General features: G+C 33.1%; 1 protein-coding gene across 1 annotated transcript; it reads right to left on the bottom strand.

Annotated features, from left to right (window-relative positions):
• Positions 1 to 4,274: 4,274 nt before the first annotated feature.
• Positions 4,275 to 9,343, bottom strand: LOC136028254 (divergent protein kinase domain 1C-like). The gene is made up of 2 exons (XM_065705991.1): positions 9,075 to 9,343; positions 4,275 to 7,895 (listed from the first exon to the last, which is right to left on the bottom strand). The coding sequence occupies exons 1-2, from the start codon at positions 9,201 to 9,203 to the stop codon at positions 6,978 to 6,980; spliced, it is 1,047 nt and encodes a 348-aa protein (XP_065562063.1). The 5' UTR covers positions 9,204 to 9,343; the 3' UTR covers positions 4,275 to 6,977.
• Positions 9,344 to 16,638: the final 7,295 nt, after the last annotated feature.

The following is a 16,638-nucleotide window of genomic DNA, read 5'->3' as shown; positions in this document are numbered from 1 at the left end:
CGATGACTCTAGAGCAGGGCTTCTTGAACTTTTGTAATTCCCGGCCCCATTTATGATTGCGAGTTTCTTAACGACCTCAACAAATATAAAAGAAAAATAGATTAATATTTTTTGATGATATATTTATTATGTAACAATATACATGTGCATACGAAAATAAATAAATTTAGAATTCGTTTTGAAACATATAAATATATAAAATTTGAAAATAAATGTATTAGAAATATTTTTATTAATTTCAAAAACAAAAGTGGATTCTGACCGTCTTAACTCTCTCGAATATATCCAAGTAGTTGCGTGGTAAATATTAAATTAAAGTTTACTTTAAAAATTTAATGATATGGATGTGCCTGTTTTTTATTGCATAACAAATCAAATCTTGGTGTAATGTTTGAAACTGCTGGACGTAAGACCTCTTCAACAATTTTTATCGCTGAACGATATTGCGATTCAATGTGTGTTAAAGCTGAGAAAGTAACTTTACGTAGATATGTGGTGTTGAATGGCAGAAGTATATTTAACACCATATCGGCGATTGTGGGAAATTCAGTTCTAGTTCCGATCCAGAATTCAGTCACTGGCTTTTTTTGGAATTGTAGTTTTAAGTTTGAGTCACACGAAAGCTCAGCAAATTCCTCTTGATAAGTGGCAGATGATCAAACTCACTTAAGCCAATCCAAAACGGCTTTTGAATCAAAACTGATTTTTGTAAATCAATATTTAATATAAAATATGTCCGGAACTGTATTTCTAGCGTTTTTAAGTCTATCTACAATAGTTTTTGCAATACAAGTTTTACGGTGAATTTTTTCAATTAAAAAATTGTCGACACTGGAAAACATTTCAAACGAATTTTTTTCGACCCTACTTTTCCAAATGGTGATCTTTTTAATAAAACTTTCAATTTTATCGTTTTCCTCGAAGAAGAGAAAAGTTAAGATCGTTTAGCTTCGCAAAAATATCTGACAAATAACACAGCTTGGATAGCCACAAGTCATTTTGAAAAAAGCAGCAAATTCACATTTTCGTTCAGTTAAAAATATTTCGATCTCGTCCTATAATAACAATAATCTTTTTAAACTTTGACCTCTTGACAACCATCTTACTTCTGCATGTAATAACAAAGTTGTGTAGTTGGAATCCGTATCCTTACAGAGATTTGAAAATAAGCGACTGTTAAGGGCAAGGCTCTTAATAAAATTAAATATAAAAAAAACAAGTTTTTTTAACTGAAAGTAAGGAGCGATATTAAAACTTAAAACGAACAGAAATTACTTCGTATATGAAAGGGGCTGTTTCCTCATCAACGCCTCGCTCTTTACGCTAAAGTTTGACTCTTTCTCTCAACTCTTCTTTTTAAAACAGTAAAAAACTTTAGTGTAAAGAGCGGGGCGTTGATGAGGAAGCAGCCCCTTTCATATACGAAGTAATTTCTGTTCTTTTTAAATTTTAATGTCGCTCCTTAATTTCCGTTAAAAAAAACTTTTTTTTATTTAATTTCTGAACGTTTTTGAATCAATGCATGTTTTTATTTTGGCTCTCCGCAGATGAATAATTAAAACGAAATTTGCATATTTATTTTTTTGGCTAAATGCCTTTCTCATAGTTTTGATCGAATGATTTTGAGAAAAAAGAGCAGGGGAGGAAGCCTAGTTGCCCTCCGATTTTTGGGTTACTTAAAAAGGCAACTAGAACTTCCAATTTTTTATGAATGTTTTATTAGTATAAGATATACGTAACTTATAAATTAGCTTACGTAACGAACTTTTGTATTCTCATGTTTTTATTACATATATGAGGGGGTTCACCCCCTCGTCATTACCTCGCTCTTTACACTAAAGCTTAAATTTTGTCCCAATTCATTAAGAATGACCCATGAATCGAAAAAGCCGTAGAATAAACAGTTAAAATTACTAAAAATACTTCAGCGTAAGAGCGAGGTATTAGTAGAAGGTGAGCTCCTCATAGGCGTAATAATTTCTGTTCGTTTTAAGTTTTAATGTCGCTCCTTACTTCCCGTTAAAAAAAACTTGTTTTTTTATTTAATTTTTGAACGTTTTTGAATCAATACATGTTTTGATTTTGGCTCTCCGCAGAGGAATAATTAAAACGAAGTTTGCATATTTATTTTTTTGGCTAAATGGCCTTCTCATAGTTTTGATCGAATGATTTTGAGAAAAAAAGAGCGGGGGAGAAAGTCTAGTTGCCCTCCGATTTTCGGGTTACTTAAAAAGGCAACTAGAACTTCCAATTTCTTATAAATGTTTTATTAGTAAAAGATATACGTAACTTATAAATTAGCTTACGTAATGAACTTTTGTATTCTCGTGTTTTAATACATATATGAGGGGGTTCACCCCCTCGTCAGTATCCCGCTCTTTACACTAAAGCTTAAATTTTGTCCCAATTCATTAAGAATGACCCCTGAATAAAAAAGCCGTAGAATAAACAGTTAAAATTACTAAAAATACTTCAGCGTAAAGAGCGAGGTATTAGTAGAAGGTGAGCTCCTCATAGGCGTAATAATTTCGGTTCGTTTTAACTTTTAATGCCGCTCTTTACTTCCAGTTGAAAAAACTTTTTCATATACATTTTTTCATTGTTTTTTTTAAATAATGCTAGAAAATCCTGCGCTCCCTTCATGGAAATTTTCTTCCCCCAAGACAAATTCCTCGATTGAAAGTTCCCCCAACATATCCCCCTATTCTTAGGCCCTCCCCCCAACCAAAACATCCCCCTGAAAACGTCTGTAAACTTCCCAATAACCATTACTATATGTAAGCACTGGTCAAAGCTTGTAAATTGTAGCCCCTCCCACGGGGACTGTGGGGGAGTAAGTCGTCCCAAAAGACATTGTTACAAGGTTTTTCGACTACACTTAATAAAATGGTTACCTCAGAATTTTGATCCGTTGACTTTGGGAGAATATTTAGCGAGGGAGGGGCCTAGATGCTCCAATTTTTTTGGTCACTTAAAAAGGGCACTAGAGCTTTTAATTTCCGTTAGAATCAGCCCTCTCGCAACATTCTAGGACCACTGGGTCGATACGATCACCCCTGGGAAAAAAAACAAAAAAAACAAACAAACAAATAAACACGCATCCGTGATCTGCCTTCTGGCAAAAAAAAAAAAAAAAATCCCACATTTTTGTAGATAGGAGCTCGAAACTTCTACGATAGGGTTCTCTGATACGCTGAATCTGATTGTATGACTTTCGTTAATATTCTGTGACTTTTAGGGGGTGTTACCCCCCTATTTTCTAAAATAAGACAAATTTTCTCAGGCTCGTAACTGTTGATGGGTAAGACCTAACTTGATGAAACTTATATATTTAAACTCAGCAATAAAATGCGATTCTTTTGATGTAGCTATTGGTATCAAAATTCCATTTTTTAGAGTTTTGGTTACTTTTTGAGCCGGGTCGCTCGTTACTACAGTTCGTTACCACGAACTGTTTGATTTATGACCTTAACACCAACCTGAAGCACACCGTTCAATTCTGGTGCTATCAATCAACTAAGAAGCGCCCAAAGGATTTTTACATGCCAGGACTGTAAGGTCCCGTCGGTCGAGTCGGAAAGTTTATATAGTTTCTTCGAAATAACACTTAGAAATTTTGTTGATAATGTTTGTCAGGATTATTTCGGTTTTAAGAGATTGACAAAAATAAATCTACATTTTTTTTTAAATTTCTATAACATCTTCTGATTCATAGTAAATTTATACAAGATGTTATAATGATTGGAATAGAAATGCTAGTATAAACAGTATTTCCGAACCAAAAGATTTTATGATATATTTACCTACGATGATTGTTATTTTTCTTTATAACAATAATTTTAAAAGTTAAAAAGCATTTTTTGTTAAATTGTATTTTTATCACTCGCGACCCCATAATTTTGCTACGCGACACCAAATGGAGTCGCGACCCATAGTTTAAGAAGCCCTGCTCTAGAGCTTCCAATTTCCGATCAAATGAGCCCTTTCCGAGCTTTATACGAAAGCTCCTTCCATACAAGGTGCCTTGGTGAATAAAATTTAAATAATTCTACATAGAGGCCACTTCGCTCTTTTACTTAGATATTCAACTCCCTTTTGATATCTGTCTTAGGAAAAACCTATCATTCCGCATTATTGCTTGCTGTTTTCCCTTTCCTAGAAATTACTCATGAAACGTACCTGGTCAGAAACTCTAGCCCATATTATTTACACCCACATTGAGTTAGCAAACCTGTTTAGAAAGTAAACTATAAAAAAAAAAAATTATTCGAGCAGCAGTACACCGACTTAAATAAGAAACATGCTACATAATGAACAATATAAAAAACTGCATAACGAAATGAAAAGATTTAATAAAAGATGTAAAAACAAGGTGAAAAGACAAGGAAGTAATAAAAAGACGTAAAAAACACAAAAATGGAATACATTTTGTAACGAATGAATTCTAGATTAAACGACGGAATACAACTATATTTGATGAAGACAGATGGATGAGATTTTTTTCGGAATAGCTTATTTTTAGACTAGGAAAATATATAAAATAAAATAAAAACACAAGTAATAAGGAGCAATTCATACAATGAACTTTCTAATTAGCCAAAACTAAACTGGAATAAAAAACATCGTTAAAACCACATCAGATATTTAGAAATAAATAATAACTGGGAATCCTAAAATTAGGAATTGACTATAGGTGCATCATGTTTACAGACCTAAAACTTCGAGGGGAAATAAGGGAGGGTAATCCTTTTCTAGGAAGAGATATATCAAAATGAAAAGGGGTTTTCTAAATATATGTGTAGATAAATCCTTGTTTAAGAATTAATATAATGACTTGGAACTACAAATAGGAACTGGGCACTTTAGGTTCACATGGCAAAAATTTCAAAGGAGGGGATTAACCCAATTTTTGGACGATATCTATTTAAAACAGCAATTTTTGGCCCCATATTACTGCTTTTTTATGTGTTTTGAGATTCCATTCCAGATATTAAAATTAGACTATCCTCCAACTTTATTGGGGAGGGGAATTCCTCACGTCCAACCACGTTACTGAAAATTGTGGACGCAAAAACTGGCTAAGATTCATAAAAAACTGAAAAAAACCCATATCAGGAATTAATACAACATTACACATTTCTAACACACATAAAATACAACAGTTTTGAAAAAGTAAAAGGAAAGAAGCTTATTTCTATTTTTGGTATTAACGCACAACTGGGACTCTCGAGAAGGAAACTTGATAAGAAAACAATTCTTGCTTCACAGTATGCAGGAAAATCGTAGTTAACACATTCTGAAGCCACTTCCACTATTCTCCACCACCCCCCACCCCCCTAAAGTGAAAATATATAGCCTAAATTATATATTTCCCATGCATTTTGCCATAAATCACTCTCGTTGCAAAATTACACCCATAAGTTGAATCAACGCTAAGGAAATCAAGAAGCGAAACAACACAAAATAAATAATTTGGGCTATGTATTAGCATATTAGGGGGGAGGGGGAATAGAATAGTAGAAGCGGCTTCAGAATGTGCAAAGTAAAATCTAATGCGTATTCTGACGTAAGAACTGTTTTCTTAACATTTGTTTCTTTTTCAAGAGTCCCAATTATGCATTAATACTGTTTTTTTTTAAACTAGAAATAGAGATAATAACAGGACAAGTTACTGTGATACTTTTCTAAATGTAATTTGTGAATAAAAACATTGTGATCATGATAGCATAACGTGATATACCAGCTAACGACACCTCAAAGGGTAGTTTTTTATATTACCATTTTTCTATTATTTTTTATCTATTTTTACAATATGGATATGATGGCTTTTACAATCGTACCGAGGAACAAAAAAGTTCAAGTTAAAATTTATAGAAAAAAGAAACAATTCATGTGGATTACTCAAAGCAAAAAAAAATATACGCAATCATTATTGTTTGGCATTTAATAGTTTTGGCATATTTTACTACACAAAAATTAAAGTACATTCAACTTGAACGTCCATAATAAAAAAAAAAACGTTCCTTGGGTAAAATTACCATCCTATTAGCAGCTTATTAATCTTTAGTTTATTACCTCCAATTGGCTGCTGATTAAAGATCAATACAAATACAAAACATCTTTTCGCCTTTCTAACTTACAAAACCATCAAAAATAGCATGTGTAATTCTAACCCCAATAAAGCAATTTCATGGATCAAAACTAGGACACACTTTTGACAATAAAATAAAAACATTAGATCCCAACTCCTTGGTAATTCAAAAATAGTAATTAGAGCAAACGTAAAAATAAAACTAAAAGACTGCATTCTAAGAAAAAAAAGACATACTACACGAGGATGAACCACAATATTTTAATATTTCATATCATATTTTAGATATTTCAGTTAGAAATTTTAGTGTAATTTTATAATAATTACTTCCTTATGCACTAATGCACGACTAAAGGTTTCGCAGTTCCCTTTGCAGTATTCACCAGCCTTGATTTTTTTTTTTTTTTTTCGGAAGCATATCATTTGTCACAAGTGGATTTAAGTGATAAGTTACGTTGTGATTTAGAGCCTCTCCAGGGTATACATCATTAATAACGCACATGTAAAGAAGTAATCATTCTCTCGTGATTCAGGCCAAAGATTATGAGTAACTTATAAGACTAGAAACCGGCGCTAGTGCTGGCAAATAACTATTAACGCCATCTAGCCTTTGGCGACACTTTGCCTTTTTTTCCAAGCTTTGCAATTGGTTTTTGTAAGGAATTACAGTCAAAAAATTATACCAATTACAACAATTTAATTACCTATTCTTATTGTTACATTGGAACAAATGTCAAGTGCTGCCATACGCTAGACAGCGTTGATAGTTTTTTGTCGACACTAGCGCCAGTTCCCACTTTTATAAGCTACCCATACTCTTTGATTCAGGCGATCAGAGATATATTAAGGATTAAAATAATATAAAGAAGGTGTTGAATTTATCATCTCAACCTTCAATCGCACTTAAAGCATTAATGAGATCTTCTTCAGTAAAAGCACTATCATTTATGCATTGCAATAATGTATCTCTTATTAGCGTGGATTTATGCATTTCCAGCAAACCTCGCCCCGACCAAAAACCGCCAATAAAAATATTTTTACAAATAATTTGTACATTTGAGGTAACCATGCTCTTACCACACTGCTTTGTATTTTTATTGCATAAAAAAACACAGTCAAAATAACTGCAATCTAAATCTGTAGTACAGCTTGAGCGAAGTTTTATATTTCGGGCTAATATGTCATAGGACAGGACTGCATCTAGATCAACATATTTCCATATTCCATTTACGGATTCCCCAAAATGACTAGGTTTTACATCGCACAAATACAGTTTTTCAGTATCATCTCTAACGTGTATCAAAAATTCCGCAATTTTCTTAGCTATTACTATACTAGAATTATTATATTTGAAATTATTGAGCGTATCTACATATTCTACAGCAAAAAGGGTTCCACAATGACCTAATATACGCGGAAATAATTCTAATGTTTCAAGCATTAACGACAAAACAAATTCATGATCATTAGCTAGATTCCACAGATCGTTACGTATCACAGGAGAAGTCAGATCATATGCGTGAAAATAATCAAATATTCGTTCTGTAGAGCTATCTGGAAAATCAATCCTCAATTTTGCTTCCAGAGTAGCAAGTAGATCATATTGATCAAAATCAGGATTCCAAGCTTCAACATCATGTAGAGAAGAAGAAGATGATTTTATGATAAAAATATTTGAGCCTGTTTTGGCTTTTAGTACTACTGATTTACCACCATGAAAGCCATTGCAGGTTAAATGTATATCATCTTTGCAAATTATTTCACACATGTTTCCAGATGTGCGGTTTTTCTGATATTCTGAACACTAGAAAAAAAAACAGTATCATATAATGTATAATATAATATATAGGTATATTATATAATATTATAATATATTATATTATATTATAATATAAGTATAATATAATGTCGACTGTTGGGAATTTGTTGGTAAATTTTATTCAAAATGTTTTCGAGAATCGATTTTGTTGTATTGTAAATAATATTTCAATAGCTCAAAGAGCCAGATAGAGAGCCGAAAGGAGGAGGGAATGACCGTTTTTTTTTTTGTCAGATGTTTCCAAATGTTTCAAGTCGTAATAAAAATCTTTTGGAAGTCTACGTGAATTTTCGACAATCTTATGGTATGCGAGATGATCTTCAGGCATGACATTTAAGGGGATCAGATTATTATCTTAGTGTAATAGGAGAAGAAGAGAGGCCAAAATACCCAAAATAATACAGTTCTAGGCTAACTCCTCCATCAAATATTGCTTCACGGCCCTCCCCTGCCTGTAAGAAAGTAGTAATAAAATCTAGTTTCCACCTCCTTGTTTCAAAACACTCTGATTCCATCTTCTCTGATGATTGGACCTTTGTGTAATAATGTACACTATAATAGTGAATACGAATGACCATACAATTTTAACAAATACCCAGTCTAAACCTTACTTTCAGATCCTATGATTTCAGCTCACATAATCTATGCTTATGTCCGCCATAAGAAAACGAATTATATTACAAATATTTTCTTTAGTAGTTATTACAACATTGAAAATAAAAATGAAATTGCAGTGTAGAGGCGAAAGCCTTTTTATTGCGGTATATTATTATTAAATAAAACCTTGAGCTAATGAGCTTTCATATGAGCATTAATATCATATATCAAACATTCAGTTTAATTTTATTAGTTCTTTCCAAGACACGTATAGTTTTTAGTTGAGCGCCAATGACACAGTAGGCTTTAGACTTTTACTGTTAAGGAAGGGAGCATAACATTTTTTGTAACTTCTTTTTTCAACTCCTCTCAGGCAATAGAATTTGAAATTTCCCGATCAAATTTTTGTCCCTCGGTAGACAAAAGACTTAGTCGCCTAACAAAATTCCCGACGACACAGAAACACTACTCTCACGTGTAAAAAGAAAAACTTTGTGACTCAAAGATTTTCAATCTCAAAAATTTTGCAATATAGGCTAACTTTAAATATATGAGAAGAAATATTACCAACACACGCAAAATTTCCATTCCTTTCCTTTCACTACAGTATAGCGACTGAAATCTTAAGCATATCCAAGCAATGGAACAGACTGCAATGATGAATAATACTCGTTTCTTTTGCCACCTGAGTACCATCTCTTGTATTACCTCCCTATTCTACAAAATTAGCATCAGAACATTGAACATAATTTGGGTTAGTATTTCTTTCTTCATAGAATCAGTTTTGTCAATCAACACTTTTGTGAGGAGATGTAATGTTACAAGCCAAATCTGAAGACACTGAAAAAAAAAGATATGATTACAGAGTACTCAAAATAAAGTGCATGTGTGTGACTGAAATATATTTGTATATATATATATATATGTTACTGTGAATGTCCAGAAATTGGTGACTATCGTCATTCAGTGGTAAATGTAAAAAAAAAGACATAGTCTTTTGGTGCATTTCCAAAATGAAATGTCCTTATTTCTGACTTTCTAGATTTCTTTTTCCTTTTCTGTTATTCAGTCGTGATAGATTTTTCGCCGCTCTTTCTGGGATGAATGACTAAGAGGGTAAAACACAGTACATTTTTAATGAGAAAAGAAAACAATCGAAATAAAAATTTCACACAGCACAAATTCCGGATACGACTTGATTGGCCTACTGAATTTTCTACCATTATCAGACTACAATATTATAATGCCAACACATTTTACAACCCTGATTTGACAGGTTCAAAGGTGTGTTGCACTTAATTTTAGCAGAAACCACTTTAGAAAGTAAATTTGAGCACTTTTCTTGGGAGAAATAAAAACAAATGTCTTCTCCATTATCTGCAATTAATGCATTTAACTTTTCAAAAAAAATAACTATTCACTGCAGCATCCATTCTGTGTATATAAGGATATAAATCAATAAATCAAATACACAGATATCATAATAAAATTATACAGCTCAAAGCTGACTGAGTCCAAGCAAAGCTTATGTGGTTTATTCCTATCTTGTTGCTCAATTAAAGATAAAGACTGGGTTTTAAGGCTCTTTTGTATACTCACCAGAGCATATCTGTGATTATATATATATATATATATATATATATATATATATATATATATATATATATATATATATATATATATATATATATATATATATATATATATATATATATATATATATAGCTTAAAGCTATAGTTTGAAGCTTAGTACACATCGTTGCAAGAAACTGGACCAGCTTCAAGAATCAAATATCTTTGAACAGATTACAGTGTGAAAAGGCATTAAATTGCGTAAAGAACGAAAATCTGGTAATTGCAAAAATATTTTTATATATTTTAACAACGGATTAAAACGATTCAAAAAAAAACTTAAAAAGAAAAACAAAAGTTTGAAGCTTAGTAAAAATAGTTGTTAGAAATTGGACTTGCTTTAATAATCAAATATCTTTGAAAAGAAATAGAATGAAAAAACATTAAATTGCATAAAGAGCATAAAACTGGTAGTTGCCAAAATATTTGCATATATTTTAACAAGGGATAACAACAATTCAAATCCTTAAGAAAGAAAACCAAAAGTTTAAAGCTAAGTAGATATCATTGTGAGAAATCGGACTTGCTTTAATAATCAAATATCTTTGAAAAGGCTTCAGTGTGAAAAGACAGCAAATTGTCTCAAATAATCTGCAGTTGGAAGACAAGTGACAATGAGAAGCCATATATAAAAGCCTGCTGTGCACTGGAGCCTGATATATATATATATATATATATATATATATATATATATATATATATATATATATATATATATATATATATATATATATATATATATATATATATATATATATATATATATATATATATATATATATATATATATATGTATATATATATTATCTGAAGTGCCTTGTCAAACCTTGACAACCCTAACCTCTTTAAACTTTTTCAGGTCACTTATTATCTTATTAGTCCCATGTGTACCAAACAAATGATGTTGACTACAAGACTTTGTCCCTTCAAAATCTATTGAAAAGTAATTATGAAGCCAATTTTCTGGTGAAAAAAAGAATTAAACATGCTCTACTGATAAATCTCACATTGCTGCAACTTTTAAAAACTTAAAAGGAAAAATCGATTTGTTCAAGCAAGGACATGTCACATGGTATAACAACTTAAGAAAGTTCCTGAAAAGGAAATTGAGAAAGGCAGCTTCTCAGTATTACAATAGTAAAGTTAAGGATCTGTATTCAAACAAGCTCAAACAATGGTACAGGAAAATTAAAGAAATTTACAGCAAAAACCATGTTGAAGTTAATTTTCATCTTTCTGAGCCTTATAAGGCCCATACCTTATACCCCCTTATAAGATAGCCAACGATCTGAACCTGCATCTTGCGTCAATTGCACAAAGTCTCCCCCCTTTCACTGGCTCAGGTCAAACTATTCCTTTATCCACCTCTTCCTCCCTAATTACTCCCTCTGATGTTATAAATAAAATCCAAAAGTTCAAAAATAATAACTTGCCCCTTAAACATCCCAATTGACTTGATTAAAGCTTTTTCAGACACAACTGCTGGACCTTTATCTGATATTTTTAACCAAATTACAAATCTGATAAATTCCCAAGTTGCTGGAAACTAGGTTTTATAACACCTGTCCCAAAGAAATCTTCTGATCTGACCTAAACCAACATGTGTCCTATCACCCTCATACCAATTTTTTCAAAACTTTACAAAGGGTTCTATTTCGACAGGCTTAAAGTTAAAATCTATCCATGCATTGACGTCCGACAGTTTGGTAATTAAAAAAAACTTGACCACCCATTCAGAGGCGCCATTTGGGCCAAATCTTGGGGTGGGCATGAACTCCATCTGCCCCCCCCCCCGATTCACTTTGTGTCGCGTAAGAAAATCAGCACGTTGATCACAATGCATTTTCAGTACCCATGTGTTGCTTGAAAATGTACTGTAACCAAATGTGGAACTCAGCCACACTGACCTCTAAGATTAATTATAACAACGAAGAATACAATCAACGAGGTTAAGTGATTAAACTGAAAGTGGAAAATTCAGCCAGACTACAGGCTGGCATTCCTAAGTGAGAGACTTTCTTAATTAAGTAAACAATACGTCGGTCAAAGTAACCTTCATTGTTATGCTGAGGGTTGTAACCCAAATCTCAGTGTCCCTTCAGCAGAAATCTTCCAGATCAAATATATTTACAAAAAGGAAAAACATAAAAAGAAAAAAAAATATAACAACATTCAAGGTAACAAGAAGAACCGCCGAGCTTTCATCTTTGCAAAATCATCAACAAGCTGGTTGTAGTCCAAATTCTTTACTAAATCCTTCTCTGCAAATATCAAAAGGAGGTGACTGAGACGATCATCTCCTGTTGTAGACCACAGGTAGTTTTTCCCTATTTCTAGGCTAGAAAACAAACGCTCATTGCTCGCTGTTGTCTCAGGAAGTGTGGCAGCAATATGAAGTACTTTAATTACTTCTGAGTAAGCCACTGGTAATGCCTGAAGATGGACGACAATGTCTAGGAAGTTTTCCGGCTTTTTCTCTTCATTGAGCAAGAAACGCTCAGCAATACCAGCTTGAGATTCGAGAAGAATGCAGTCGATATTCATCTCGCCGTAAAGAGAAGAAAAAAGCTTGAGCAGCTCTGTGTCCATAAACTTGGTTGAGCTTGGATCCAAGGCTTCGAGCGTACTCAGCACTGGCAAGTTATCTGCAAACCTTCTGTCAAATTCGGCTAGTAGATGGTCAAAAGTTTTGAAGTATTCTTGCTTCATTTCATCCGCCAAAGTAGTAGTCCAATTTCCAGATTCAACAAAATTCTTTCCTAGCGTCAAAGTTGTAACAAATTGTTTCCAATGCTTGGTGATCTTTTGAATTCTTCAAGGTCGTCCTTTCTGACCAACAGAGGAGGGTCTAGTTACAGGTCCATTCACAGCAGGTACTTCAATTTTGATTTCTGTTGCAAACTCTTTAGCCTAACTGAAAAGCGATAAAAATGAAGCATATGAACGCAGGTCGGTGAGTTTGCTTCTTGTGGCCTGAATCAGGGTGCACGATCGAGAAATAACCAAGTCGACGGCGACGGCATGGAGTTGCTGAGACAGCGATTTTGTCGCTCGTGTAATTGCGTCTATGCAGTGCAATTGGAAGATAACAAGGAACGATTCCATCAAGAAATGATAGGCCAGGAACTGACCTATTTTAGTCTATCAACTTAGAGGAATTACTGCAAATATTCAGAATTTATAATATTAGTATAATCATCTAGGAAACGGGCATTTGACAGAACTTAAGAATTAGATTATGTATCTAACCTGCTTTCAAAGTTTACAATGGTTAATAGCAAATATTGTTATTATTAAGCCCGGCAAAGGACCCTTTTTGATGGAAGCTTGGGCCCCCTGTAAAATCTGGGGTGGGCATTTTCTCACCCCTGCCCTCCCCCCCAATGGCGCCTCTGCAACCATTACCTTGTGCACTTGGTTCATACCATCCTAAGTGAACTAGAGAAGCCAAATGTTTTGCTAAATTTGCTTTTAGTCAATTTCCAAAAGGTGTTTGACTTAGTTGACCACAATATCCTAATTCGTTTGCTAAAGGATATCTTTGAAATTGGCCCTCTATTAATAAATATTGTTGCTTTGGAACAGATCACAAGTCATAAAATTTTTTGAATTAAATTTGATAAATTGGTTATTTGGTTGAATTTGGTAGAACTGTTGAGCTTCAAAAGGGGTAACCCCAACTTTCAGTTCCAGATAAGATAAGTGTTAATTGATTTTAGACGTATTCTTCATTTTGATGTAGCCTATCTTATTTTGTTATTTTTAGATACTGACAAAGTTGACACTGATAAATGAAAAAGTGTTGGTGTGGAAATAATGCAGTCAAGAGACACAGCTGCATTTGGTGAATGATGATAATAGCAGAAAAAACTAAATATCTTTAAAATGTCTTCTGTCAGACCCCAATGTACAAAAGTATATTGTAAATAAATTAGAAAACAACCTGAATCATCAACTCTGAAGCTTCACATGGTGGAATCCTTAGATTGCTCTATGCTGCAATTTAAAGTAAACAAAGAAACAAGGGCCATGTGCATCAAAAGCATGTTATATTGCTTGTATACACCATCTTATAAATGACAACACCAGGATTTGCTTAGGACTTAATTTGTATTTAAAAAATATATTTCATCCATCTACCTTTTTATTTAGCTCATTTACATTATATAATATGAATAAATATGTGCACACAGGGGTAACAGTGAAGGAGAATATTATATCATTTCTACAGCAACTCTGGAGATGACATGACCCCCAAAGCCCTTGGGACAAGGTCTGTAATTTTTGCAATTTGTCACTTGTTTACACATCAGGTTGGTTATTGCAAAAGGTGAGCACATGGCATGTTTGACTCTAGGTCTCCAAAAAGACTTAGGGTAAAAGGCTGAAACTCTTAGGACATGTTGATGAGATGTTGAACAAAATCAGAACACAGTATGTGCATGAAGTTTGTAAAAATGGTATATCAACAACATTTCAGATGCAGCTGAAGGTAACTGGAGGAAATTGAAAGTTCTAATGCTCTTTTTAAGAGTGATAATAATTAAGCCATTTTATTATGACCAACAGACAAATTAACTCATCAAATAATTAGTTACTGTTTTACAACTAAACAATTTACAACTGAAACAAAAATATACCAAAAACAGGTAGAACATTTTTATTAGGATAGTGAAATGTACTTAATTTCTGTTTAAACTTCCTCCTACCTCTCAACACACCTGTGTTGTCCCCTGAGCCAGCCAAGAATACTTAAAACTTCTAAGACAACTGGGCCAAAAAATTTGCCTACTTTGACCAGAAAAATTGTTGTTCATTAGGGCCCATCTGGTGAAGGAGCTTAAAATTTCAGGGGAAATAAAACTTTCCCTTGTGCTGGGGGATGAACTTTCAAGAGTGAATCTAGGGCCTAAAAAATACTCTGGGAAGATGTTATCAAGCTATAATCTCTACCTGTTCCTTATTCCTAGGGCTTATAAGAGTCTACACATGACTCTTATTACACTTTTTATACTTTTATGGGTAATAAAGTTCATTCATTCATAACCTATCTTAATTTTGACAGTATATACTTTTCCTTGATTTGGGGTTTTCAATCTCCTTTCATTAATTCTACCATTCTTAAAATAGAATTCCTTGAATTTTAAACCATATTATGCTTTATCCCTAAATTTGATAAATAAATGTACAGATCCCCAAAACCTTATTGGAATTGAACAAAGGTGGGATGCCAAAAACACTTCTCTTGTGTTGGAGGTTCTGCTTTATAACATTTCACTTTAATAAAATGAAAATTGTTAGAGGTTATCAAAGGTGCCCTTAGGAGCGAGAAGAAGTGGAGCTAAATGCTTCATAACATCTTCTTATGAGGTCATTAATGGTTTATATGCTGTCCTGAGAGTTTTACTCCCCTAACTCAACTGCTTCCAAGATATCAAAAGCCCCTAAACTAGAATTTTATTTGTCATTAGTATACAGTTAGACCTACTAAAAAGGAAATACTATAAAATTCTGAAAACAACATTAAAAATCCTACAATGTTTAGCTATATAACTTCTAAAAGTGCTTTACTTTACTACTCCCCCACCAACATAATATGCAAATATATATTTTCTATGCTGTCTTCTGTTTCTTGATTTCACTGATGTTGCTTCTTTGTCATTATATCCATTGAAAGTGACATTACCTTAAATTGCAACTTTGAGCAATTGAAGGATTTTTCATCCTATAGCATTGCTCAGCATTTCTTGAGAAATTGCCATGTGGATTGATTCAGAATTGTTTTGAATATTAAGTTGGTTTTATTGACTAGGGTTTATGCTCTGGTCTGGGACTCCAAGATGTCCTATTCTAGCCTCCATTCCTTATTGCTCTACTCCTTGTCAAGTGAGACTTTGAATTCTTTGACAGTCTTACTGGATACAGTATGATTGCTCAGGGAGTTCCACAGGTGTACAGCCCAGTTGGTTAGGAAATGACATATATAATATGGGCTATTTGTTTCCAGATTGAGGAGGAAGAGGTAAACTAAAGTACTTTTAGGAACAATACCACTAGATATATTAGGGTTTTTAAAGTTATTTTCAGAATTTTGTAATGGTTCTATTTGAGCAGGCCAAACCATACACTAGTAGCCTACCTTTTATCCTATTTTGGTAAATATTTTGTAGTTTATATAATTGGCTTACTGGATACAGTATGATTGCTCAGGGAGTTCCACAGGTGTACAGCCCAGTTGGTTAGGAAATGACATATATAATATGGGCTATTTGTTTCCAGATTGAGGAGGAAGAGGTAAACTAAAGTACTTTTAGGAACAATACCACTAGATATATTAGGGTTTTTAAAGTTATTTTCAGAATTTTGTAATGGTTCTATTTGAGCAGGCCAAACCATACACTAGTAGCCTACCTTTTATCCTATTTTGGTAAATATTTTGTAGTTTATATAATTGGCTTACCAATTAAGTGAACATACCACTTGATGTCTTTTTTTTATC

Source organism: Artemia franciscana, chromosome 6 (genome assembly GCF_032884065.1).
Source record: "Artemia franciscana chromosome 6, ASM3288406v1, whole genome shotgun sequence".
Lineage (NCBI taxonomy): Eukaryota > Metazoa > Arthropoda > Branchiopoda > Anostraca > Artemiidae > Artemia > Artemia franciscana.
The sequence above is the reverse complement of the archived record's forward strand: the minus strand, read 5'-3'. Positions and strand labels throughout refer to the sequence as shown.